This window comes from Humulus lupulus, chromosome 4, assembly GCF_963169125.1.
Source record: "Humulus lupulus chromosome 4, drHumLupu1.1, whole genome shotgun sequence".
In the NCBI taxonomy this organism is placed as follows: Eukaryota; Viridiplantae; Streptophyta; class Magnoliopsida; order Rosales; family Cannabaceae; genus Humulus; species Humulus lupulus.
In genome coordinates this window covers 171,437,180-171,448,213 of record NC_084796.1, presented here as the reverse complement: position 1 = coordinate 171,448,213, position 11,034 = coordinate 171,437,180, and the positions used below count along the sequence as shown (strand labels likewise).

General features: G+C 37.3%; 1 protein-coding gene across 1 annotated transcript; it reads left to right on the top strand.

Moving 5' to 3' along the window:
- The first annotated feature begins 3,094 nt into the window (after positions 1-3,094).
- Positions 3,095-8,379, top strand: LOC133830974 (calcium-transporting ATPase 4, endoplasmic reticulum-type-like). The gene is made up of 8 exons (XM_062261112.1): positions 3,095-4,812; positions 5,003-5,069; positions 5,203-5,324; positions 5,458-5,739; positions 5,839-6,216; positions 6,634-6,743; positions 7,137-7,365; positions 7,467-8,379. The coding sequence occupies exons 1-8, from the start codon at positions 3,394-3,396 to the stop codon at positions 8,049-8,051; spliced, it is 3,192 nt and encodes a 1,063-aa protein (XP_062117096.1). The 5' UTR covers positions 3,095-3,393; the 3' UTR covers positions 8,052-8,379.
- The last annotated feature ends 2,655 nt before the right edge of the window (positions 8,380-11,034 follow it).

Sequence of the window (11,034 nt, the reverse complement as noted above, 5' to 3'; positions counted from 1 at the left end):
ATGAGAGTATCTAAGGGTTCCCAAAAATTTTGATGGCATTTGGAGCATTTTTGGGACCTTTGGAAGTGTCCAAAGTCAGAAAGGGTGGCGATACGTCGCCACCCAAGAGGCGAGACATTGCCTAACACCTAGGGTTTCCAGAAACCCTAGTAGGCAATGCATCGCCTGCATGCAGGTGACGCGTCGCCTACTCTGTATTACGTGAAAAATCGTAAATGCTCTAAATGACATGTTTTTCAAGTCTAATTCTATTGGTTAGACATAATGACGGTGCCTACTCTATATAAGGGTAAAAAAATAATGATTTGGAAGACTTGATCACTCTCTCTAATCTCTCTCTACCCTCTCTCTCTCTAGCTCCAAGAATCTCTAAGTTTTCTCCAATAACTCTCCAAGAAAGTGCTTGACTTTGAGAGTTGAAGGCTTGTTCAATCTCAATCTTCATTTCCTCTAGAGAATGCCTCAAGCATTAATGGTGGTTGAGAAATAGAGTATTTGGACAGGGTTTTGCAATGTGTATAAGACTTGGTTTGTGTTTGCTTGGCTCAAAGGATTGCTTAAATTTTTGCTCAAAGTGGTGACATTGCCAAGGGTTGAAGCTTCATCAAAGTTGAAGAACATCATTGTTCTACTTGAGTTTGCATGTTCTTTCTTAATCTTTTTTAAGCCTCTGTCAATCCCAATTTTATGTAGATTATATTTCTAGTGGTTCTAGGTTTAGTCTAGTTGGTTCTACACATCTTTTCTCTTGGAGGAGGTCATGGTTCTACCCTAGGGGTGACAAAATGGGTGAGACACAATAACATGACTTGGCACTTGCACAAAATAAACAAGTTTGGGTCATTTTTGGATTCACATACCTAACACGTTTATTGAACGAATCATTTTTTTAGTTAACTTATCTAACCCAAAAATGACACAATAACAATTCTCTTATTATATTTAGTTTTTAAAAATATATTAAATGAGTCATAAACAAGTCCTATTAGTGTTAAATTAGTCATAAACAAGTCATATTAGTGTTAAATGAGTCAAAAATATGTCAAAAACTTGCTATATGAATCATAAATAAGTTATTAACGTATTAAATATGTCATAAATAGGTTGATATATTTGCACAAATCAAACTCGATTTTTTTGTAAACTAGTTATATACGGGTCGTGTTGTGTCAACCCGTTTATAACAACTTGGTTTTGGGTTTGGTTTTTCGACACAATTATTTTATGGGTTAGGTTTGATTTTAATATTTACTTGTAATATATGAGTCTCAATACAACATGAATACAATCCACGAATACGAATTGCCACCCCTAATCCATCCCATAGGAGGTCTAGTGGACTTAGATGCAATTACATTGTAAAAAATGTTGTACAATAACAATTCTTAATAAAAAAAAATGAACTTTGCTATGCATCTCTGTTAGAATTCATTCACTATCGATATGGTTGATTGTCATTGGAAATTTTTTTTATTAATCTTTTGCACAAATTTTGAAAAATCCAATCAATCAATGCCAAATTAACCCGTGAAATAAATTCAATTGAGTTATTTAGTATTTTTCTAAGGTTTATTTGTGTCGTAGGTTCTTAAACTATACACATTTTTACAAATTGTCCCCCAACTTTTTTTTTGCAAATCGGTCCCTCAACTTTGATTTCCTTGGCACTGTTAATCCCCCACTATTAATTCACAATTATTATGTTAGCTTAGGGATCAATTTGTAAAAAAACATTTTGGGACCAACTTGCAAAAATATTTCATGACCCAATTCTTTTACATGATGGTGTTCGTTGTAGTTACGACTTTGGAAAACTCTAGATAATTTAGTGTGGTGAAAAAATAGTTGATTTTTTAATTATTTTTTTGCTCGCGTGGTAGTTTGGCATATCATGATTTCTATTTTCTACACACCAAATTATCCATAATTTATCAAAAAACGTCTAGGACGGTTTTCGCAACCATAGCGAATACCGTCATGTAAAAATTTGAATCATGACTTATCCATATTTGTGAAACTGGGGCGTGATATACCAGTACAACAAAAAATTGTTAGAAGGTATATATCAAAGTAGTTTTTATTTTTAGTATAAAATAAAATAAAAGTGTACAAACAATTCCATACAAATGGGTAATTTTGTAATAAATGAAAATAAAAAAATGGGTGTTTATAATAGAAAAATATGAGAAAAAAAATATATATAAAAAAATAGATAGTTTTATGGGAGATTCTGTTAAAAAGTAGAGTTCCTGATATTCGGAACCACCACACGCGAAAAAAAAAATCATGGTTTCAATACATTAAATTATTCAAAATTTCTGGAAAATACTCATGATAGTTGTTGTAACTACACGACTTATGTGAAATTGGAGTGTATTGTACTAGTACAACAAAAATTGGATAAGTCATGATCTAATTTTTTTTCATAATGATGTTCGTTGTAGATAAGAAGACCCTCTTGGATGTTTTTGGGAAATTATAGATAATTTGGTGTGCCAAGAATAGAATTCCTAATATTCTGAATCACCACGTGAGCAATAAAAAAAAGAAATCAACCATATTTTCAACTCACTAAATTATCTAATATTTGTAAAAAAAACTTATAGGAGGGTTGCCAAACTTTGGTAAGTTGGTCTCTACACTTTTTTATTGTAAATTGGTCCCGAAACTAATAGAAAAAAAATGAATTAATAGTGGAGGACTAATGGTGCCAAGAAAATTAAAATTAAAGGGTCAATTTGACAATAAAAAAAGTTGGAAGATCAATTTACCGAAAAAAATGTATAATTTAAGGACATATGAGGTAAGTAAACTTTTTTCTAAAATTATAAGAGGAACAATAGACATCAACCAATGAAACAGTGCCAGATCAGCAAAATGACATAGTTGATGTGCCAGCTGTTATTCTGACGTACCATTATGCGTACGATGGTACAAGGAAATTTCGAAAATACTTATTTTAATACCCTCGAATCAAATCTCGATTAAAAAAAACAATAATAACTAATTTCAAATTACTAAATTAATCAAATTTACTTTTCTTAAATCTTAGTTAATAATTTGAAAAAAATGGTGAGAGAGAAGCAAAAGTCACTAACCTCAATCTTGATGTGTGGAATATCGACAGAGACAGCCACTGTTTGATGCTTTCGTATTGAATCTCCTTCTTTTTCTCTCTTAGCTTAGCTTTAAATTTTCTCGAAAACCAAATGGAAAATATTTAAACACTACATTCAACTTTGAAGAAGAAGGATCAGAATCTCATTCTTTATTCTCATATATATTACTCCAATTCCCCATTCTTCTCCCTCTGACATATCCAATCACTTTGGATTTTCAGTTTTCGGATTCGATCCACTGCTCCTAGCTAGGGTTTCGTTTGCTGAATCGAAAATGGGGAAGGGGGGTGAAGATTACGCGGCGAAGGAGAGCTCGTCGTCGTCGAGTTTTAGAGTTTCTGATAAGAATGTATACCCGGCTTGGGCCAAGGACATTTGGGAATGCGAGGAGCGGTTTCGGGTGAGCGTGAGATCGGGATTGAAAACCGATGAGATTGAGGAGCGGAGGAAGATTCATGGCTGGAATGAGTTGGAGAAGCATGAGGGGCAATCGATTTGGAGCTTGGTTCTGGATCAGTTCAACGACACTCTCGTTCGGATTCTACTCGCCGCCGCCGTCATCTCCTTTGTGCTTGCCTGGTACGACGGCGAGGAGGAGGAGAAGGAGATCACTGCCTTCGTCGAGCCACTGGTGATTTTCTTGATCTTGATATTGAACGCTATTGTTGGTGTTTGGCAAGAGAACAACGCCGAGAAGGCGCTTGAGGCTCTTAAAGAGATTCAATCGGAGAGCGCTACTGTTATCCGAAATGGTCAAAAAATTCCTAACTTGCCCGCTAAGGAACTTGTTCCTGGTGATGTTGTGGAGCTTAAAGTTGGGGATAAGATCCCTGCTGATATGCGTGTTGTTCAGCTGATTAGCTCGACTTTGAGGGTCGAGCAAGGGTCACTAACTGGTGAGAGTGAAGCTGTGAACAAGACCAATAAAGCTGTTTCAGACGATGCTGATATTCAAGGGAAGAGATGTATGGTTTTTGCAGGGACAACTGTTGTGAATGGAAATTGTATATGCTTGGTGACTCAGACGGGTATGGAAACCGAAATTGGAAAGGTTCATACCCAAATTCATGTTGCCTCACAGAGTGAGGAAGATACTCCATTGAAGAAGAAGCTCAATGAGTTTGGGGAGCTTCTGACTCTTATAATTGGGGTGATTTGTGCTCTGGTTTGGCTCATTAATGTTAAGTACTTCCTTACCTGGGAGTACGAGAATGGTTGGCCTAAGAATTTCAAGTTTTCGTTTGAGAAGTGTACGTATTACTTCAAAATTGCAGTGGCATTGGCGGTGGCTGCTATTCCGGAAGGTTTGCCTGCTGTTATCACGACATGTCTGGCTCTTGGTACCCGCAAGATGGCTCAGAAAAATGCTCTTGTTCGGAAATTGCCAAGTGTTGAAACCCTGGGTTGTACTACTGTGATTTGTTCTGATAAAACAGGTACCTTGACTACAAATCAGATGGCAGTCTCGAAGCTTATAGCCATGGGTTCCAGAGGTAACACTGTGCGAACATTCAAGGTGGATGGAACTTCTTACAACCCATTTGATGGCGAAATAAACGACTGGCCTACAGGTGGTATGGATTCTAATCTTCAAATGATCGCTAAAATTGCTGCTGTTTGCAATGATGCTGCACTAACAGAGTCCGAGCATAAGTATGTAGCTCATGGAATGCCTACAGAGGCTGCGTTAAAGGTGATACTTTATTTTGTTTATATACGTATGTATATATATATATATTGTGTCATGAGTCATACGTCTTCGTGTAATCTTTTGTTCTTGACTTTGTGCAATTATAGTTTATATCTGATGTATTCATGCTTTGGAAAAGCACCTGAAATTTTTGGAAAATTAAGTGTGAATTTTTGTTCCCATTTCGTTTCAGGTTTTAGTTGAGAAGATGGGCCTCCCTGAAGGATGTCATGATGTTGGACCCACAAATAGCTTACTACGTAAGTTGACGATAAAACGTGGGCAAACTTTATGTTCAATTCATCCATTTTCTTTGTCTTTTTGCTCTTTCATTCTTTGTATTAAATCTTCAACCAGAATAATTTACCCCTTCCTCTTTTCATACTGCTTAAGGTTGTTGTCAGAGGTGGAATGAATGTGAACGCAGAATTGCAACTCTTGAGTTTGACCGTGATAGGAAATCCATGGGTGTAGTAGTCAACTCCTCCTCTGGGAATAAGTCATTGCTAGTGAAGGTTCTGTCTTTCTCTTCCTTTTTCCCTTTCTTTTTGAAATTTTACATGCCTCGTGAAGTTTAAACAAAAGAAAATGCAATCTCAATGAAAAATTGCTTTTTTAACATTAATATTTGGCTATCATATCCAACAGGGTGCTGTTGAGAATGTTTTAGAGAGAAGCACTAAAATGCAGTTGCTTGATGGTTCTGTTATACCACTAGATCAAAGTACAAGGAACCTTATCTTAGAAGTCCTTCAAGATATGTCAAGCAGTGCACTGCGCTGTTTGGGTTTTGCATACAAGGATGAGCTTCTGGAGTTTGAAACCTACGATGGGGATGAAGAACACCCAGCTTATAAACTATTACTTGATCATGCCAATTATTCATCAATTGAGAGTAACCTCACTTTTGTTGGTTTTGTTGGACTCAGGGTGAGTCCTGTTGTGTCTCTTTCTGAAAATAATATTTTAATTACATAATGTTCTTTCCCGAACTAACTCTGTTTTGTTGTATTTTTAAAACTTCTAAAGGACCCACCAAGAGGGGAAGTTCGCCAAGCAATTGAGGATTGCAGAGCTGCAGGAATTCGTGTTATGGTAATTACTGGAGATAACAAAAATACAGCAGAAGCTATATGCCATGAAATTGGTGTATTTGGATCTGAAGAGGATACTAGTTTAAGAAGTTTAACAGGTAAAGAGTTCATGGAGCTGTCTGATAAAAAAGCTCATCTGAGACAAGATGGTGGCCTTTTGTTTTCTAGGGCTGAACCTAGGCACAAACAAGAAATTGTAAAGTTACTCAAAGAAGATGGGGAGGTCGTTGCCATGACTGGTGATGGGGTGAATGACGCACCCGCTTTAAAGCTTGCTGATATTGGGATTGCTATGGGAATTGCTGGAACAGAGGTACTTATCTTTATAGTATTAAAAATTGATTGTTTTTTTAGTGTATAGCTTATGAGATGTCTAATATATGAGGTTAAATGCTGGAGAAAATGTCTTATATTTTGAAATGACTGAATCAACCTGAATCTTGAATTATTGGGAGGAAAGATTCGGCACAGTTTATATGGATTTTAATTATATTTATGTTACGAGATTAATATTTGATAAAAATCTTTAAAAGAAATGGATAAAAATCTCCTGACTTGTAATATCTACATTTAATAGGAGGGATGGGATGATGGACTAGAATTTAAGTATAGTCAATTGAATCTTTGTGTTGTAAAATGGGTTCCTTATTTTTCTTTTTGGTGTAATGATGTATGACAAATATATTTTACCTTCCTTTATTTAACTGAACATCGGTCTAACTTTATCTAGGTTGCAAAGGAAGCATCTGACATGGTATTGGCTGATGATAATTTTAGTACTATTGTTTCTGCTGTTGGTGAAGGTAGATCCATCTACAACAACATGAAAGCTTTTATCCGGTTAGTTTTCGTTTCACCATGGGATATCTCTCTTTTATTGAAGCAAAACAATATAAATTAGTATGGAATAAACTACATTAAGAACTTTTAGAAGTTTGTTAAATTTATTTATTTTCTTTAGTTCAAAAACATCACAAGTTCACAACTATGCAAAACAATTGAACACATGCTTTGAGTATTCACTTTGCAAATTTTGGCATGATGATACTGTAGTGTCCCACCATTGTACTTGTGTTTTGGTTGGATTGGATGAAGTAACCTGATTAATGACTCTTAACTATTATGCTATCTCAACTGGTAGTGAGAATCCCAAGTAGATTAAATCATTTCACATCCATTGTCTGTTGGGTATGATTTTGATGAAATTCGTTTTCCTATGATAAACTCTTTCAGGTACATGATCTCTTCCAATATGGGTGAGGTTGCTTCCATATTTCTCACAGCAGCATTGGGTATTCCTGAAGGTCTGATACCTGTCCAGCTTTTATGGGTAAATCTCGTCACTGATGGGCCACCAGCAACAGCATTAGGATTCAATCCTCCTGATAAAGATATAATGAAGAAGCCCCCTCGTAGAAGCAACGAGTCTCTCATCACTGCCTGGATCCTATTCCGTTATCTGGTAGTTTTAGCTCCATTGAATTAATTTGCTTTCATTTCAGAAACTTCCTTGTTTATATTTTACACAAAAAGCGGAATATTTATTTATTTATTTTGTCTCAGGTTATTGGAATGTACGTCGGAGTAGCAACTGTTGGCGTTTTCATCATTTGGTACACGCACGGTACCTTCTTAGGCATCAACCTCAGCGGAGATGGTCACACCCTCGTTACTTACTCGCAACTCGCAAACTGGGGCCAATGCTCATCATGGAAAAACTTCACAGTTTCACCCTTCACGGCTGGTTCACAAGTCATCTCCTTTGACGACAACCCCTGCGATTATTTCCAAAGGGGCAAAGTTAAAGCCACAACTCTCTCCCTCTCTGTACTCGTTGCCATTGAGATGTTCAACTCACTCAACGCCCTTTCCGAGGACGGAAGCCTGTTGACAATGCCTCCATGGGTCAACCCTTGGCTTCTTTGTGCCATGTTCGTCTCGTTCGGCCTGCATTTCATGATTCTTTACGTGCCGTTCTTAGCTCAGGTATTTAGTATCGTCCCGCTCAGCCTCAACGAATGGTTCTTGGTTTTGGCCGTTGCTTTACCAGTTGTTCTCATAGATGAGGTCTTAAAGTTCGTGGGAAGGTGTACAAGTTGGTCTCATTCATCCAGAAGGAGCAGAGAACCAAAACCCAAGTCCGACTGAGACTTTTCAAACATTTAATTCAAACGAACCTTACAGATATTGGGCCTCACCTATAGCAACCTTCTTCCCATTTTTTCTTACTGAGAGGAATGGTTTGGCGTTGAAGAAAGTTCATCCCTTTTTACTCTCTCTTATCATTTTTTTGTTTTCGAGTCTTTAGCAAGACTGGAGCGTTTCTCATTATATAAGAAAATATGACACAAAAACATTAAGTTTTCGTGCACCCAAATTAGACGTGCCTGCAATTTCATTGTACGATGAAATGCATTGATTTTTGTAAGGGAATGTTAGGTTTTTAGTAATTATTTATAAACAACTCATTTTACCATGTTTTGTTTATTTATTATTAATCTTTGAATACAAACTAGAAATCCTGTTAGGATAATCGGTATAGTCCCCAAGCACAGAACACAAAGTGTATAAAATCAGACACAAGCAAAGAAACTAAAGATGGCAGGAAAATAAGAACAACAGACATTTATCCTGGTTCGGAATGCATTGTGCATCCTACATTCAGTTTTTGGGGCTGTGTCACTCAATCCACTATATCAATCAAGAGTTAGAGTTACATGAGCATAAAACAAGCTCCTTACAGAGAAACGTATACGCACTTCCAGGGATCAACAATGGTACCCTGTTTACAGAACAATGGCACTCTCTTTTTGAACTTTTATGCTCACCAATACACTCTCTCTCCCTTGACCCTTCTGCTACTCCATCTGGCCTCTTCAATCTCTTTCAGATCTAGAGCCTTCCAACATTCTTGAGAGATCCTTTCCAGCTGTACAATGTAACAATAGCATGTGTATCAAGGTCTTACACTTGCTGACATCGTAGGAGAAAATCGCCAACAAGGCTAAATATATACACACCTCAACATAGTATAATAAAAGCAATGCTAGTCAGCACTTCATGATAAATGGATCACACTATTAACAAATTTCCACCTTGATCCATTGAGATCATGAGCAGAACAGAAAACTTCTAAAAAAAAAACTTGACAGCAGCCCCAATCAATTCGACTATGCCAAAGACACTGCCTGAACATTTAGAGTGTCCAGGAAAAAATTGAACTTAGCACCAGTCACTAGTTTAGTTAGCATATCAGAAGGATTTTTATCAGTATGAATTTTCTCAAAAATAACCTTCCTTTCAGCCACAATGTCCCTAATAAAGTACAACTGCATATCAATATGTTTTGTCCTCTCGTGATACATGTGATTTTTAGTTAGATGAATTGTACTCTGATTGTCACAGTACACGTTCACTCTTGTTTGATTGACTCCTAACTCATCTATCAGACCCCGAAGCCATATTGCTTATTTTACTGCTTCTGTAGCAGCAATTAGTTCAGCTTCTGTAGAAGACAAAGCTACAACTGGTTGCAGGGATGCTTTCCAACTAACAACACACCCAAAGAGAGTAAAAACATATCCTGTTAGAGATCTTCTGTTGTCCAAATCCCCTGCATAATCTGAGTCTACATAGCAAGACAACTTCTCCATTTCATTCTGAACTGCCTACCTTTTGAAACACACAAACCATAGTTTTGGGTGCCCTTTAGATACTTGAATATCCATTTTTTAGCCTCCCAGAGTCCTTTACCCAGATTTTCCATATACTGGCTCACCACACTAGCAGAATAGGCCAGTTCAGGCTGCGTACAAACCATGGAGTACATTATACTCCCAATAGTGCTAGCATATGGTATATTATCCATAGCAGATTTTTCATCATCAGTTTTAGGTGACAAAGCTACTCGCAGTTTAAAGTGACTAGCTAGTGGTGTTTGAGCCATCTTAGCATTAGACATACCAAACTTATCAATTAACTTGGTAATATAACTTGTTTGAGAGACAAACATGTAGCGTCCCAAAATTTGCTAATAAGGCTTAGGGCCTTGATTAGCATGCCTGGAGGGCAATAAGTGATTTATTATATTAATATGTAAATTTGATGAGTATGTGATTAGAAATTCATGTTTAGGTGAAATAAATATGCTTGTGGGCCCCATTTGGTTATTAGGGGCATGTTTGTAATTTTAGCTGTTGAGGGCATAAATGTAATACTTGTGTATATTGTGATCTTTACCACGTGTGAGTGGCGATATATTTGTTAGGCGATCTGAGACAGTCCTAGAGAGCAGTTTAGCTAGGAAGTCACAACGGGACCCAATACCCGAATCGGGGCGAGTCAAGGGGTATTTGGAGCATTAGACATTTTACTGGGTTATTGGGTTATGAAAATAAATATTTGGAGATTTATTTGAAGTTAGAACGTTTAGGAGGGAATATTGAGGAAATTTACCATTTTGTCATCGGGGACGTTTTTGGTACCCCGAACCTTAGAGGTAACTTAAGTGACCTAGGTTAAGTAAGACAAAACATAAGAAACACTTAGAAATTTTCCCAAATCGACCCTATCTCCCTATCACTTGGTTTCTCTCTCTTTGGATGCTTGAAGGTTGAAGCAAATTTTGAGGAAATTAAGCTAGGAATTCAGAACTCAAGGCTGGAGCTTGGGAGGCTTGTAGTTCAGAACTCAGGGGAATAACTCAGAGACTTAATTAGGTTCAAAGGTAAGCTCTAAAACCTGGTGATTAATTGAATTTTGCTGAGTTTTGGTCAGAAATACAAGTTTATGCATGTGAGCTAAGTTGTGAATTACTCTTGGTTGTTTGGGTGTGTGTTGGGATTAGTTTCTGCTGGGTAATGTTGTTGGGAACATAGTAGAACTAATGTGATGATTAAAATGAGTTGTGGGGTTGATTGTGGGTTAAATTGGCTGGGTTTGGTTGTAAAAATGGGGGATTTTTCTGGGTTCGAAGGGTCGGGCCGCGACGCTGTTCTTGGTGAGCCGCGACCCTCTAGAGCAGAAGGGAGACCAGGAAGAGGGGCGAGCCGCAACGCCCTATAGGTTGGGCCGCGACGCGCATATGTAAAAATGGGAGGCTGGGCTTCTGGTTGACCCCGAGAAGGTTTGA

What these genes read in the sequence shown, in the direction of transcription:
- LOC133830974 (XM_062261112.1), top strand. Translation starts at nt 3,394, where the DNA reads ATGGGGAAGGGGGGTGAAGATTACGCGGCGAAGGAGAGCTCGTCGTCG. An exon ending in ACCCACAAATAGCTTACTAC is followed by an intron (nt 5,070 to 5,202) that starts GTAAGTTGACGA and finishes ATACTGCTTAAG; the next exon opens with GTTGTTGTCAGAGGTGGAAT. An exon ending in TGGGAATTGCTGGAACAGAG is followed by an intron (nt 6,217 to 6,633) that starts GTACTTATCTTT and finishes AACTTTATCTAG; the next exon opens with GTTGCAAAGGAAGCATCTGA.